The sequence below is a fragment of the Propithecus coquereli genome, unplaced genomic scaffold (assembly GCF_000956105.1).
Source record: "Propithecus coquereli isolate 6110/MARCELLA unplaced genomic scaffold, Pcoq_1.0 Scaffold242, whole genome shotgun sequence".
Classification (NCBI taxonomy): Eukaryota; Metazoa; Chordata; class Mammalia; order Primates; family Indriidae; genus Propithecus; species Propithecus coquereli.
This window is the reverse complement of record NW_012147975.1, coordinates 438,541-455,778: the sequence shown is the minus strand read 5'-3', so window position 1 is coordinate 455,778 and position 17,238 is coordinate 438,541. Positions and strand designations below refer to the sequence as shown.

Sequence of the window (17,238 nt, the reverse complement as noted above, 5' to 3'; positions counted from 1 at the left end):
ACTCTTTGCACTCCTCTGGTTTCAGCTTTTTTCTCGATTCCCTCCCTCTGTAAACACACAGACACAACAGGTAGGAAACCAGCTCATTCCTCATTTTTCTTTTATTTAAACCAATGAATAGTCTCCCTCAGGAGCCAGAACACGCTGCATTACATAACTAAGGGGTGTGTGTGTGTGTGTGTGTGTGTGTGTGTTATGTGCTATTCTGGGACAGAGGAGGGGGCAGGTAGAAATCCTCAGTGGCTGTGGTAGGAAGGCAGAGTTGCTACTTCCCTTTCAAAGCTACGTCTGGGAGAGGGGGTGGGGACTATACCAACCCATCACCACGCTGCATGCCACTCTCACACACAGATGCTTCTCCGTCATGTTCTCTGGGAAATTTCCCCCAGATTAGGGAGAGGACGGTAACACGGGTCTGCCTCAGAAGGCGAGTTCTCACCACTGCAGCACAAAGAACAGCGGAGCGCGCTTTCACATCATTGCAACTCCACTCACTTGCCCTGGTCTACACTTCAGCACCACGGAGAGCGGCACATCCTTGGCTACCACCCATGGGGAGGCAGATTCCCTCGATTCAGCACCGGATCCCGGTCATCTAGAGGAGGGACAAGCCTGCGTATTTTACCCTCAATGTAAGCAGCTATGATGATTCTTTCATACTGATTTTTACCAGTAGAGATTGTGTTCTTACTGAAATATGGAGTTGAACTTTTATTTATTAGCCCTCTTCCTCTAGTGTGCTGCTTAAATTTTTAGATGTAAGTCTGGATCTGAGATCTTTCTTATTTGTTGAGTTGGTAGGGGAATTTTTTCTTTTATTGAATGTCTAAGTTTATAAAGCCATTGAGAAATAGACAACTCATCCAGATAGCCTAGTCCTTTTGTGTTGTAGTATAGTTATATTCTTAGAAGAGATTATTGTGTTGTCTCCTGAGAGCTTTCTAATTTGGTGTTTTTGTGGTTGTATTTATCTTAATATAAATGTGAGGGTGAGAAGAGGAAGAAAGCTATATTCTAATAAGTAGCCACCATTAAAGAACTACAGGTGGCAAGAAAGAGATCATCATTTTTCTTTTTTTCGTATTGAAAATATGGTCTGAGCTATATTATATGTCTCCTTTAGACATCCATTTCAAAATAATAAATATGCTCTTAATAAAAGAGGTGTAATCTAGGCAGAGTTTTGATATGAGATCTGAAACTCTGAATCACAGACTCTCCCCTTTAAGTTTAAAGTTCTAAATTCAATTATTTATGATTGAGTAAACATAACAAAGATGCTATTGCCATTAATTGTAATTTAAAGGCTTAATAGATTCAGGGTAGATTTGAAAAAGGCAATAATGATTGAACCTGTCTGGTGGCACTCTGAATTTTTGCCTCAGAATGCCACCTGCTGGTGGGTCCTATTTCTGAAGAACTGGGCACACTTACCAGATTTATGAATGAACTCACATTAAATCCAGAATATTCATTATGGATGTGATACAAACCTACTATCTAAGATCTTTTTAACAATGACATTAATTCAATTATTTAACAACTTACCAAGGTTCTATGTCACAATTACACTTTCATAAACATTTATTTCTAAAAACACTTACTCCTAAGCTTAGGGGCATGTAGACTAGATAACTCCTTTAGGCAGTAATTAACCCAGAAAAAATCAGGACTGTGTGAAGCCTCATTGAGGCTAATTGCAGTATGCATGTGGTATCTTAGATGAGAGCTACCAGGAGCTCTTGCTTAGTAAAAAGCAATCAGCATCTCCCCCTAGGTAAATATTCAGCATGTTACTTTTTTTAGTATTGTTATTTCACAGTTTAAGGGTCTCTCTTACTTTCTTGGTAGTAGATGTTCATTTCAGACTTTTATTACAGAGATCAATGAAATCATTAAATTAATTCCAAGACAAATTATTTTTTTAAAACTATAACTATCATAACTGGTTTCAGCTCTTCCTGGAGCTATACACAATGAGATACAGACATCCAGTTTCAAAACCTCCAAGTTTTAAATAGGCAAATAAGGATTTTAAAAGTAAGAATAAAAAAACACTCACACAAAGCACTAGCTGTATTTGGATAGCCAATACATAGGGAACTTTGAAAATACTGAGAATAACCTCTTCTCTAAGTCACATTATTATTTGGTAGAAAATGAATTATTAATAGAATCATTTATTCACATACAGGAATACTAGATAACATTTTTTAGTCTAAGATGCAATGGAAAAACTATCCCACATTAGCAGAATTGTTTAGAAAGTATATTTTAATATAATATATTTTAATGAGTTGCAGAGGAACACTTTGCTTGTTTCCTATGGGATCTGACTGATAAGATGTATGAACTCATATATATTATGAGATAACTAGGTATCATTTTTTCTTTTCTTTAAAATATATATGTTGTACAAGCAATTATTGTCACTAACAAGTGAGAACTTGAATACCTTAGACCCACAATTAATATAATTGGAATAAACTAAAATAGAGAAAATAATATCCAATGTCACTAGAGCACTTGCTAGGCACTGATAAGTAACTTATAATATATGTACTATCTCACCTCAACTTCAACAGAATAAAGAAGGGGATACTTCCAAATAAGTTACATGTCTTTGGAAACATGTACACATTTTCAGGAATATTATGAAGTAGTGGGAATGCCTCAATTTTCTGCCCCAGTCACTCAAGGGACTTCCTATGCCCTCTGATATTAGCTGTTTCATCTAGCAATTTGCAGGTCATTATTTATAGTGGACCTAAGCAGTAACTGATTTTACTTAGAACTCTTACCTCATTTTAAAAGTTTTCAATCATAAATAGGAAAGAACAGTTATAAGATTATATGGCTTCTGTATTTTATAAGAAGGAAGATGCTGGTAAACATTAAAGGCCCTATTTTATTAGTCTTCTTAAATGACCAACCTGGATTCAAGTATTTAAGAATCGATGAAGTTATTTGACCATGCACCATATGCCAGGCCATCAGGAGTTCTGGGTGCCTGGTGCATATGCCATAAAAACAAGTAATTCCCCTGCCCTCAAGGATCCTGCACTCTAATGGAAAAACTTGGGTCTAAAGAAACTTAGAAAAATGCAGGGGGAAGAGGAATGGCTGGCACACCAGACCAGCCAAAAGCAGGGACTTTGAAATGAGACAGACTAGGCTCTTAATAGTGGGTCCATGACTCACAGGTTGTGTAGCTTGGGAAAAGCGGCTCATTTATTTGAGCCTCATCTCATCATCTGCTAAATGGGAATGACAATAGCACCTAAATCATGTAGTAGTTTGTGAGAATTTAAAGTGGCAATGCACGTTCTCAAATTTATCATGTTCTCTATACATTTCTAATCATCTTTGCTTAATGATTTATATACTTACCTCCTCTGTTGTTTATGTTCATATTTACAATTCATTCATCATTACATTGCCATTTGCCCTCACAGTGTCCAGCATTATTGTGTTAAGTACATATAACATTAAATTCCTCTTCATATTTTATTTAAATAAATAAATAAAAATGCTAATGCATGTAAAGTACTCAGCATGGTGGCTGGCACGTGGTTAATATGTAACAGATGTTAATCATTATGATTAAATAGTCATTTAGGAAAATAGCTTATCATATAACTTATTTAAAATAATAATTTATATAAAGTACTTAGCACAGTATCTGACACATGGTAAATGTGTAATATATGTTAAGTATCGGTATTATATAGTCATCTAGAAAAAAGCTAAATTGAGTATATCAGTGTAGAGTAAAATGTGAGCCAGTTCAAATAATTGTGTACTTAAGTGTACTGATATGTAAGATTTTGATCACTGTTGTCATGGACATTTGTAGAAGGCTTTATGGTATCCAGGGCATTTAAGAAATGTTATTTGATCTTCACTGTGGTCCTGAGGAACATACAGGATGGGTTTTACTATACTGGTGAGAGAACTGAGGTTTAGGAGAAGACTCCAAATCTCTTGACAATTTATTTCATCACTGTGGTTCTGGACTAAACCTCAGAATATGTACTCTTGGGAGAGGACGGCCAGACCAGAGCTGGGTTTTCCTGGGTGTTTGATCTGACTCTTGGATTTGGTTTGGTTCTATGTGCAGTTGGAAAATGTTACAGACTGAATTGATTTCAGGCTTAATTTCCACAGAGACCTTTAAAGCATGTAGCAATTTTAGAAAAAAAACAACAAATATCTCTAAAAAGACATTTTGATTAAGCAGCCTTTTCCTCATCAGTAATTAACTACAATCCCTGTCTCCAAAAGGCTTTATGGTCATGCCCATTTTCAGGTGGACTTAGGGTTCGAGATTCATACTTTTCATGGATCACTGACATATGGCTTCCTTCAGACTGGCTGATGCATCTGCAAGAGCAGCTCGATAAAAATAGCAACTGAAGGATCAAGAGGGAGTTTAATAATCAGTCCTCCTCTCATATATGGTTTTGTTTCCACTGGAACCCTCCTTCTCAATGACATCAAATGTCAATGTATGCATTTCTGGAAAATGAAAAACACAGTATCTTAATTGAGGTGTTTGATGAGTTTGATCACTCATTATCTCAATAATATACGCAAATAAAAAGGCATTTGCATTTAAAGTTCATTTTAAAGAAAAATACTAAAGTAAGGGCAATCAAATGCCAACTGCATTTTAGGGAGAGTCATTTTGCTCATTATTGGCCCTAAAACTGTGATAAGACCATGAGAGTCCAGAGGGCAACACGTCTGATCCATGAGTGTGAGTTCTGGTCACCACCTATTGTGGTCACATGACCTCATCTTTCTGACACATCATCTTTTGTGGATTCTTTCCAACCCATGTGATACAAATGTCTGTGATATCAAGAATAAATGGCAAGGATATCTTGGCTGAACATATGCATAGGTGCATAAATGTTTCAAAAGCATCATTAGACAGAGGTAAGGGTAAGGTGGGGGGCGGTCAGAGCTAATGAGAAACCCAGAGTGAGGTTAAAAGGCCTCCACAAATATCTGTGGCCCCGGAATCTACTGTGAAGCCCCTCCTGTCAGAAGCAACATCACTGAGAAGCACACGACTCGAAGGTTAAGTTTTCATTTTTAATGCCAAATTCTGCTAGGAAAGAAACAGAATTGACAGTTCTGTAAGCATCCAAATGTGCCTCAAAAGCTGAGGTTTTAAAGGCTGTGAACGAGAGGCTTGTTTATTTCTTGCTACACCTGGGTGTCTGCTTTCAAGGTCACTCAGAAAAATGCATGTCAAGTGGTGAGAACATATTAACTTCTGACAAGTACTAGCCAGACACACAAATTTTTTCTTTGATAAAATCGAATTATTATAGAAACATCAAGATTTATATAATGCTCTAACCTTGTCCAGATATTATTGGTCTTAAGGTTTAGTCTTTCACTTCAGCTACCTCAGTTTCTTGACCTAAAATACAGGCATGCTAATAATACCTTGCTTTTTATATTTTTGTTTTTTAATGAATGGAATTGACAAACAATGCTTGAACATCCTTTAAGTTTGTAGGCTGTGGTGTCTATGATATTCATAGGGACTGAATTTAGATTGGGTACTTATGTGTTCCTTGTGAAATGTTTCTCTGCTCTGACTTGGTTCAGTAGTTATTAAATTTCCCTTGAGTTAATCTCTCCATGGCTTGTTGCTGTGTAATAGTTGGGTACCCTTGACCTTGACCCTATTCTCCCTCGTGAGCAGATTTCTAATGGAAAAACGACATGGAATCAAGCGGGAGTGCCTGCTTCTCCTAAGAACAGCTGCTGTTTCGTATCTGACACACTGTTCAGATGCTCTTGAGTAGAAACTGCTTTTTCTCAGGTTGAGTTGTGATGACTAAGTCCAGAGAAGTGCTTCTGAGAGGGGCAGAAGTCTATCATAGGACAGCCTGAGTAATTCCATGAGAAAGATAATTAGTCTTCCGTGGGCTCAACTTCTACCTATGTGTGTGTGTGCCCAGATGACAGGCCTTAAAACTGAGTTCATTACATCCCCTGAAACAGGCCCTTTGGAAACACAATGGGGTGACTACTTAACTTTCAACTCAATCACCTCTTTCCTTCTGAAAAAGCTATAATCATAAATGCCTGCGTATTATTTGGGAATCCTTCTCTCCTGTAAAGATTTCTGTGGGATTCCCAATCTAAAGTCTGCCTTTGGCACCAATGAGCAGCCTTTCTCCCTGGAATGATGGCATTGTTGAAAGAAATGGGCTCAGAAGCAGCCCATGAACTTGAATTCTGACAATCTTTTCCCCAGCAATCTTTTATCAAAGTGCACTTTTTAAAAGCGGATGGCAGTTCAGATGCTCTTCCTAAAGGCATGCAGAGCTCTCTATTAGGATTTATCACCCACAGTTGCCTTTTGAGGGAGTTGCCATAATTATTCTTTTTATTTTTTGCAGATGAACAAGCTTCTCCACAGTATACTTTAGCAGCTTTTCCCAAAGCGAAGTGTGACTCAGCTCCAGGCAAGATTAGAGTACCAAGCTCTGATCTCCATTCTTTGCTTTATATTAATACCAGAGATAGAGCCCCCAAGGAGCTAAAACCAAAGGGGTTTAAGTGGGTCAAAAGGCAAAATAAGCAGAAAACTAGATGGATCCCAAAATTCAAAAATTCACAAGACTAACTGACATGACTTTTTAAATCTCAAAACACTGGGTTTAATTTAAAAGCCCTCCTCTGTGACCACTTTTGTTTGCTTATTTTTAGTACTGAGTATTGTTCATGCATGCAATAACAAAAGGACAATTTCTGGGACAGGAATTAGTTTAAGAAAACAAATCCCTAAGTACTTACTCATTAGAACAGATACTCTTGTTAAAATTTATGCTATTCTAATATTATTTGAATAGTGTGATTAGATTAGAAAAGGAGAATAGAAAGCAGAGGTAGTACCAGTTGGAAAATCAGAAATGTTTAAGATGTTCAGGTAGATAGAAGATTAGGAAACATCTGGTCTAACCCCTGTATTTCACAGTTATCTGAGACCTAGAAGCCAGGGACCTGCTCAAGATTTCAAGCCTAGCTGGAGGCAGAATATCCTGAATTAAGCTCAAATTACACAATAGGTGTTATTCTCTCTAGTTTGGTATTTTAAAACCTTGCAAACTAAAGTTAGGTAATTTGTCCAAAGCTATAAGATTGGCAAATGGTAGAGCCAGGATTCCTGCCCTAAACCTTCTGATTTCAAAGCTTGTCTTTCAGCTGCCCTACTCTTAGTTATCTTCATCTGAGATGAGGATAATCATAGTACCTTTCTCATAGGTTTCATGCAAGTTACTATATGTGACAGTCTTAGTATAGTACCTGACATAATAGGTGCTCAATAAACATTAACTGCTATTATTAGTAGTATTAACCTCTACTCTATGCCACAATGGGAAAGAGCAACAATTTAGAAGTGAACTCAGTATAAAAATTGACCTATTTCTTCCATCCCTATAAAAATCCAGGCTCAATCTTAAGAAGCTATGGCTGAATTCCCTCAGGGGGTTGCTTCAGTGGCCATCAGCAAGTAGCAAGGACTCTAGTCCAGTTCCCTGCCACATCTTGCCCTTTAGTGGGTGCTCAAGCTGCCTGGGGACCAGAAAGCACAGTCCCCAGACAGAATAGCACAGAATGTAGACAGACACGTGTGGCCCCGCTTGCATGCTGCGTAGTTTTGCCACAGTGCAGGAGCTCCCTGGCAGCTGTACATTGGAACCAAAGGCAGCAATGTCGGTGGTGGCCAACTCAGTGGCATAGCCCTTGGAGAACTGGACATCAAAATGGACAGGAAGAGAGGAAATAAAGCCAACATTGAGTCCTTTCTACATGCGAGTTACTTTAATCCTCCCACACACACTGCGGCACACAAAGTTATCCACATTGTGCAGGTAAAAAAACTAAAGTTCACAGGGGTTAAGGGATTTGCTAAAGGTTATAGTAACAGAAATAAAAGCAACAGCCCCCTGCCTGTTTGAGCACACCACTACCCCAACCCCCACAGCCAGCTCCAGTTACACTGTGCCACCGCCCCTCCGCCTAGGGGTACGCAGTCTGCACGACTAAGTCAATATTCTCCCACTTGGAAAAATAGTTCAGGTAATCCCATTTGTCTTGATCTCAGTGATTAAGACAATGATTTCTAATAAGATTTCATAATTTCTCATAAGATTCCAAGCATGATATTCTTGTATCTCAACAATTTGCGTTTGCTCTGTCCCTGGGGAATCTGCAAGCCCCTGGGAAAGTAACTGAGCATCTTTGCCTTGTTGCCCCACAGGTTGGGGAGCAGCACCTTCAAAAACATGCAGCGCCGGCACACGACGTTGAGGGAGAAGGGCCGCCGCCAGGCCATCCGGGGTCCCGCCTACATGTTCAACGCAAAGGGCACCAGCCTGACGCCGGAAGAGGAGCGCTTCCTGGACTCAGCTGAGTATGGCAACATCCCAGTAGTCAGGAAAATGCTGGAGGAGTCCAAGACCCTCAACTTCAACTGCGTGGACTACATGGGGCAGAACGCGCTGCAGCTTGCCGTGGGCAATGAGCACCTGGAGGTCACCGAGCTGCTGCTCAAGAAGGAGAACCTGGCGCGGGTGGGAGACGCGCTGCTGCTGGCCATCAGCAAAGGCTACGTGCGCATCGTGGAGGCCATCCTCAACCACCCGGCCTTCGCGCAGGGACAGCGCCTGACGCTCAGCCCGCTGGAGCAGGAGTTGCGCGACGACGACTTCTATGCCTACGATGAGGACGGCACGCGCTTCTCCCACGACATCACGCCCATCATCCTGGCGGCCCACTGCCAGGAGTATGAGATCGTGCACATCCTGCTGCTCAAGGGCGCCCGCATCGAGCGGCCCCATGACTACTTCTGCAAGTGCAACGAGTGCACCGAGAAGCAGAAGAAAGACTCCTTCAGCCACTCGCGTTCGCGCATGAATGCCTACAAAGGACTTGCTAGTGCCGCCTACTTGTCCCTGTCCAGTGAAGACCCTGTCCTCACCGCCCTGGAGCTAAGCAACGAGTTAGCCAGACTAGCCAACATTGAGACTGAATTCAAGGTAACTCCCACTCACCACCCGCAGACAGATTGCCCAGTGGGCCCCTGCATGCGCATCCGGTAGCAAAATGGGTTGTCTTTCCGTCTGAGAAAGGGCGAAAGCCTCAGGGTCTTCCTATGCAAGCTCAGGTGGAGGAAGAGGGACACATCTCACTGTCAGACGTAGGTCTGAGGGAAAGGCCGCCCATTGGGTGGAATATTTTAAACTACTTACATGTGGTGAGACATGACTTAAGCACAAATCCACTGAGTAAAAGACAAGCAACATGCAGGCAGGACTACGTTGTGGCTCTGGCGTAAAATGCCTCCGCTGGGCCCCAGGGAGCTCAGGCCTTTCTGGGACACCTAGCACCGTGGGTTACTCCTGGCCCAGGGTGTGGACTTCTTGATTGTTTCACCTGCATGAGTTTGATTTGCCCTGTGCACATCTCTGTCCCATCCTGGACTGCCTGGTAGTCTCAGTCTAATAGAAAGACTTGGCTACAGCCTTTCTTAAACCCAGCAAGCTATTGCTGTTATCCTGTAAATGGGCTGAGGAGGAGGTACGTGAAAATTAAAACAAAGTTGCCTCTGTAGAGTTGAGCTCGTCTCCCCAGATGTGCCCAGGGCACAGCTCTGTGACTCAGTCACCCTGAAAGCACCATGACCTACCAGGCCTGCCCGGGGATGGAAACCCATCTCTAAAGTCCATTATTCAATAGCAGTCCCATGCTTTCACCGTTAATTGACACTCCTGCTGAAAAAGAAGACTGGAGCTAATGTAGGAAATTCTTTTATATGACGTTTAGTAATAATAAGAGCAAATATTTAATGGGCACTTGTGTGCCAAGCACTAATTGCCTTACCTAAATGATCTTATTTAATTCTTTCAACAACTGTATGACATGGGTACTATTATTATCCCCATTTTATATGAGGGCACAGAAGTAGAGAGAAATCATTCAGCTAGTAAGCAGTAACACCGTTGTTCTAATCTAAGCACTCAGACCCTAGAGCTAGCTCTTAGCCACTCCGGAAAGCTGAGAGCCAAGGCCTTACTTGTATACTGAGCTTCTTAGAGTTTCACTTGTTTTTATCTGAATGGTGAAAGGATTCCTCCTACAGAAGGTGTGGCAGGAGGAGTAGGAGCCACATTGGGCTTATTATTTCTCATCCTGCCATTTGATCAGAGACTACTATGCACTAGATACCATGAAACATACAAAGAGGTATCACACGCAGGGCTCACAATTGAGCTGAGAAAAGATGTCACCTGCAAGTGGAAAGTTCATTACCCAAACGAGATGTCAGTGCAAGAGCTGCCCCTGTATGGGATACAATTGGGTGACCAAGGATGGGTATCAACTCACAGCAAGGAAGGCCCCCTGGGCCATGTTCAGGGAGGACTCAGAGGAGGAGATGGACTTGCACTGGGCCTTTGAGCAGGAGGCACTGGATCGGTGGGAAGAGAGGTGGGCATCTGGAGGAAGCAAGTGAAGATGAGGCCCAGAATGGCCTAGAGGAGGGAGGAGACAGATGAGAAGCTCCATGTGACTAGAATGCAGACTTCCTACAGTATTACAGGAGGAACGCTCAAGAGCTGAGTCAGGAGATCGCACAGGACACTGCATGCCAGGCTGAGCACTTTGAATGTTATCCTGCAGGAAATGGGGAGCCACTGAATGTTTGTGATTAAGGGACTAAAGTGATAAAAACCAGACTTTGGGAAATTTACTTGACTGGTAGATAAGATAAACTGGAGAATCTGGAGAGGGAGGCACTGGGACTGATGAGGGGGACAATTAAGTTGTGTACATGTGAGGCCATGGAACCCTCTCTGTAGGAAGAGGCTGGTGTCACAAGCCAGGGACAGAAAGGCCAGGTCAACAGGAAGTTGAAAGGCATCACAAATTGTGACTAGATAAAGATCCCTTAATTAAGCTAATTTTATTTCATTTGTCCACCCATCTAAAACCCATCCACTGAATTGGAGCCACTTCCCCAAATCCTGCATTGTTTATGGCCTCATCTAAAAAACTTAGTGAATGCAGATGTAGAGATTACCCAAGGAAGCTCTCAAGGAATGTAGCTATTGCCTTTTCTTTCTTTTTAACTGTACAATAAACCTCACCTACCAACACTGAGGTCAAATATGTCCCATGGAAGGTTGTTTGAACTTTGCTCATTCCCCAGTCTTCAGACCGATTCTGTACAGGTCATGTGGAAGGAATGGCTAAGCCAATTAATTCAGATATTTTGGGCCAAAAAAAAAAAATGATTAGAGCAAAAAATGTTTTTTGGATCAGATTATCTGGGTAATTGCACAATTCTCTACTTATCACACATATGGAAGCATGCCAGTCTTACTAAATAAAACGATGCTACACTAACATTTGGAAATACATCTCAGCCATTTGTTTCCTTCAATAAAACCTAAAGTCTGGCATATTTCAGTATATGTAATATCTAAAATTAGAAACTTGTTGAAAGCATCTACTATGATATTTTGATTTAAAAAGTAAATTATGAAAATTGTGAACAATTAAGAACACTACTAACATGATGACAAATCCTTCATAGGATGCAATGATTTACTCAGAATGAGAGTTAGCATCGAGACATTCGCTGGCTATTAACATCCCCTAGCTACCTTTGTTTGAATTAATGTCTTTCAAATTGTCGACAAATGGTGCATTATAAATTAACATAACGGTTCCTTCAGAACTTTATTACTTATTCAACTATCCTTGCATGTGCATTCCTGACATTATAAATCTTCTCAGAGAAGAGAGCAGCTTAGCAAGAGAGAAGTCAAATTGTAATAAAAGAATAAATAGCAAGAGTGTGAGTTCTAAAATGCACTCTTTATGAGTCTTTCAAGGGACTACACGTTGCTGCGTGTAGTCACATGTTATGGAAATGACCTCAGGCCATCAACTGTGTAAAAAGCCATTAGGTTTTCACTGGAAACGTCACAAGTCATCCTCCACATCCTCTAAAACACTCAGTCTGGGGGGACTCTTCCCAACTAGAAAATATCATGAAAAACCTGGATTCAGTTGCCTAAGCTATTGTTTTTAGAGTCATTTTAATTTATTACCAGAAAAGAGTCTAGTCATTAAGAAGAAGTGCAGCCAATACCAAGGTCTCTAGTGAATTGTGGCTGGAGTCAGATGCCTGCTAGCAAGCCATTATTTTTCTGTGTCTCCCTTGGGTCTGGATAGATATTAAAACTCAGTGTGGTCACTAGGGCCTTCCCAGTGCCTTGAATGGGGCCCAGTAAACTAGTAAGCATTCCAAAAACACTTGATGAAGGGAATGAAGGAAATCCTAAAAGGGTAATCATTTCAACTGATGAAGCAAGTAATTACTTTTATCTATGGTTGAAACTCTTCCTAAACGTATGGACTTAATAGGATGCTCTAAAGAAGGTTGCAAGCTGGTTGGGGGGACAAAACCCACACACATTAAATAGCTGTGGACCAGTCATATGCTGCACTATATGGCATATGGAGGGCAAAGTGTCTTCTTGGTGTTACCCACACCACCTAAAATGGGGTCTGGGAGCACTACTGACAAATGACATTTTCATTGATTGGTTTATCTGTGCAGTAGGAGCTGGAGAAGGGAAGATTGGTGTAAGCTAGACTATTCACAGGTGCTTCATCCTGGTGGTACAGGTTTTCTCTGTGTAGAGGCACCTGGAGTAGCAAGGAAAAATAAGGGATTTGTCTGTCTCAGTTGGGTTATAGCTCCTGCCACCAAGAACACAAGGAGGTCTCTGCAGCTCTCCTGAATTAGTCTGCTTGGTTTTCTTCACTGATCATCTTTCTGATAAAATTGCTTAGGATCCTCTTTATTTTGCTCGTACCCTTTATTTGTTCCCCAGTCAAATTCTTGGACATTTGTCTATGTGTGTTGTTTATTTGTGGAGCTATTATTTCAAAATGATTAGAGGAGTTAACCCTTCTTCCAACTCAGTGTTGTGGAAGCAGCAATGTCTGGTGGGGCAGAGCAGGGATGAGGAAAGAAGGGATGACAGGGGAGTATTGCAGAGTGAGGTTTAGGGCTTTGGAAGGATGGGATGGAGGTATCCCTCTTGCTCTCTTGCCCTTTGCTTAAATTTAAAAGCATCTAATGTTCTCAGATCAGGGACTGTGGAAGCCCAACAAACACTGTATCTCGGTTATTTAACAATTGTTCATTCTGAAGAATAGCAAAGCTACAATTGAGAAGGCTCTTCCTGTTGACAAAATGTCAGCATGGAGGCTGCCAATTGTGCTTCAGTCACAAGCAATTTATCTTTAGAGACCTCAGAGAGGAAGAATGGGGGCAAGAACACTAAAGCTGTAATTTCATCCTGCTTAAACTGTTAATGATTGTACTGTTTATCAATGCGTTGTTAACCACATGTATTATGAAAAATAGATGATGAATTATGTATCAATGTCTGTGCTGTCATTTTAAGACCCATAAAAAACTGTGGGCCTAAAATACTACAAATTAAAAATGCAAATAATGATAAATCAGACGAATTTGCCACCTGCTAAGATCTCTAGTGAGATACAATTGTGGAAGGTAAAGATGTTGAGATGACAGTTTGTAATCTGCTTGCAAACTTATCAAAATGGAAAACGGGAGAGGAGAGGAGTGACTTTGTTTTGTGGTGTCAGAGCTCAGAGCACATTTGACCTATGGCCATTTGCAGCCAGGAAGACAGGAAGTGTGAGGAAAGGCCTAGACTGGGCCAGAGACAGTACCAAAGGCTGCATAAGCCTGTTGCCTCAGTCTCCAGTGTTTGTACCAGTTTCTTACATGCTTTGAATAGTTTTAGGATTTTTAAATTTTACCGAACAACACCCTGGGAAAATACATTTCCTTGAAGTTTGAAAGCTTGGCTGGTAGTATAAACAAATGCTTGCTTAACATGCAGGAAATGACTTGAAAATCCTTTTCCATTGGGAAAATATTTTTTAAGCTGTAAAGGCTGTAGGTCTTAAAAGGAAGTTTTGTGTGGTGTGTGCATCCATGTGTGTGCATGTGTGTGTGTGTGTGTGTGTGTGTGTGTAAGAGAGAATCTGGCAGAAAAGTCCTCAAACCACTTGCTTACACAGTCGGCCCTACATATTCTTGGGTTCTGCACCTATGTATTCAACCAACTGTGCATTGAAAATAATCAAAATAAATAAATAATAACAATACAACAATAGCAATACGAATAAAAAACAGTACAACTATTTATACAGTGTTTACATTGCATTAGGTATTATAAGTAATCAAGAGATTATTTAAAGTACATGGGAGGATGTGCGTAGGTTCTATGCAAATACCGTGCCATCTTATGTAAGGGACTTGAGGATACACGGATTTGGGTATGGAGGAGGTCCTGGAACCGATCCCCCGAGGATACAGAGGGATGACTGTATGTCATCCCAATATCCTCAGGGATCTGCCTGTGCCACTCTGGCCTGTGTTTGAGCACTTAATATGCAGCTGCCACTCACTGAGCACTTGCAGGTGAGGTGCGGTGAGGGTGGGCCTCTGCACAGGTCCACACCGGGGCAGTGGTCATAGGCCCCGTAACTGAGGAAAAGACCCAGGGACTGGCTTATTTCAGGAAAAGGGACAAAGGTGACTTCTGCTCATGTTAGCTTTGTCTTTTTCTATTTTTCTGCCAAAGTGTCTGGGGAGCACTTTTGCCAGAGCATTCATTAATGAGTCATCACAGGAAAACGAGCTAATTAATATGTCCTTTAATGACAACTTTCGATTGGGTCACAAATAATGCCTAAAATTAGATGATGTTCCTCTTCTAGGATTTGTGCCAAGAGTATTAGGGAGACAGTGTTTGTTGGGTGACAGGTATTTGGGGGGGAAGGATAAAAAGACCACTTTGCTAGAAGAGGTCAAGGGCAGGGGACAGGCTCTGGTGAGCACCCAGAGCGGCCATGCTTCATTCCTTCAGGTCTGAGGAGCGGAGAGCAAGGACCTTGGCCCTGGAATCAGACTGACTGGTTCCGTCTCCTACCAACCATGTAATCTTGGGCATCTATTGGAAGTTAGTTTTCTTGTTCAAAAAATAGAAGATGAGATAAGTCATATGTCACTTAATGAAGATACATCCTGAAAAATGTATCATCAGACAACTTCATCGTTGTGTGACCCTCAGAGTGTACTTACACAAACCTGGATGGCACAGTCTACCACACGCCTAGGCTCTATGGTCTAGCCTATTGCTCCTGGGCTGCAAACCTGTGCAGCATGTTACTGTGCTGAATACTGCAAGCAACTGTAACACAATGGTAAGGATTTTTATACCTAAACTTACCTAAACATAGAAAAAACATAGTAAAAATATGGTATAAAAGATAAAAAAATGGTACACCTGTACAGGGCAGCTCTACTATAATCTTATGGAACCACTGTCATATATATGGTCCATTGTGGATTGAAACGTCATCATGCGGCCCATGACTATATTTCAGCTATAACTTGTCTAAAATGGAATGCTTGTTTTCTCCACCCTAACATTTGCTCTTACCCGAACCTGTCCATCTCCGTAAGTGACATCGCTATTCGCCAAGTTGCTAAGGATGTTCTAAAGTCCTGGCATGTATAGTATTAGGTACTCAGTAAATATTCATTCAATAAATAAATAAATGAATTGGTGAATGAATTAATAAATAATGACCTCCCAGGTTGTTGGTGAGGATTAAATGAAATCAGGAATATATAACTCTTTGCAGAGAGCCTGACACATAGTAAGCACCAATAATTTTTCACCAGACAGCTTAGCGGAGATCCCTTTGTTTCGCAAAGCCTACTGGATTTTCAGTGCCACAACTTTTCCTCCCAATAAACACAGCTTAAATTTCAGCACCTCCTCTATTCAGAGGATCTTCCTGATTTCTGTTAAGCTTCCCACCCCCTCAGCAGATCTTTCCAGAACAAGAAAACGTCTAGGCTGTATGTGTGAGCTCCACGGTTAAAAATAGGCCAAGGGAGTATTTTCCAGTCGGAAAAATGCAGACCACTAAAACCGAATAAGCTTAGAGTGCTGCTAACATATAACTGTGAAAAGACGCGACAGAGAAGCACAAGAGGAGGAGGGAGGAGATGGGCAGGCAGAGCTCCTGCCAAATACAGACAGATTATTTTTTGAAAAATATCTCTGTGGAAAAGATTAATCACTACACACACAAAATATGGGAAAAATCATTTCCTACACAAGTGCAGCTATCAGTCTGAAATATCAGAGATATGGAGAAAATGGAGACAGTTCTTTGAGAATATTAGCCAATAAATAGTAGCACAAATTAAATCAAATGGAAATGCAGAAATTTTTCTCTGAAAAAAATTACAATGCTATATAAATGACTCATAGTAGGGTAGCATTAATCAAGTATGCTGCACACACCAACAGCATGGAAGCACATGTTTTATTAGCAGTAAATACAGAAAATATTTATCAGGATGGTAGGGTAGGGACAGGGTCTATAGACTCACAGAACATAGGAACTGATTACAGAGCTCTCTGCAAATTCAGCATTCATGCAACAAATACTTATTAATCCTGTAGTCTGAACAAGAATCTGGGTTAGGTGCTGAGATAAAAGTAAACAAAATAAAGTTCCTGCCCTCAAGGAGGTTATTGTCTAGTAGAGGAGACAGGCATTCTTCATATTATGATACCATAAACAGAGCATTACAAGTCATGCTAGAAAGTACAATATTCAGAGTTGACTTAATGGGGCAGCTGACAGTGTGTATGTTTAAAGATGTCTCAGAGAAGGCAATGTTTAAGCTGAAGTCCAGCGGTATAAAAGAGATAAACAAACAACAGGGAATGGGAAAGAGAGTTCCAGGCACAGAATGGCACATGAAATAGCCAAATCTCCTGCAGAGAAGGAGAAAGAGAAGCCCACTCAAGACAACTGTGAGTAGCATGGGATGTATCTATTGTAGGGAGTAAACGGGAGAAGTGGCACATGATACAGATGCTGAAGAAGAGGACCTCGGCCATGGCCTTAGTATTGGTGACCATGTAAGAAGTTGGACTTCTTTGTAAGGTGAATGGAGAGTCATCAGAAGCTTTTAGCAAATGAGTGAGTGACTCATATCTTCAATTTGGATAAATCATCTCTACCTGCTATAGAAAATGGATTGAAGAGCACAAGAATGGGAGGAGTTGG

The 17,238-nt window shown here is 41.0% G+C and overlaps 1 protein-coding gene across 3 annotated transcripts in view; it reads left to right on the top strand.

The window, feature by feature from the left end:
- Positions 1 to 414: 414 nt before the first annotated feature.
- The window catches only part of TRPC7 (transient receptor potential cation channel, subfamily C, member 7), a 144,875-nt gene continuing 128,051 nt past the window's right edge, over positions 415 to 17,238 (top strand). For all 3 annotated transcript variants that reach the window (XM_012646340.1, XM_012646339.1, XM_012646338.1), the window contains exons 1-2: positions 415 to 632; positions 8,291 to 9,068. In XM_012646340.1, coding sequence (XP_012501794.1) covers positions 631 to 632; positions 8,291 to 9,068 — 780 coding nt within the window. In that variant the 5' untranslated portion in view covers positions 415 to 630. The remainder of the gene's footprint in view (positions 633 to 8,290; positions 9,069 to 17,238) is intronic.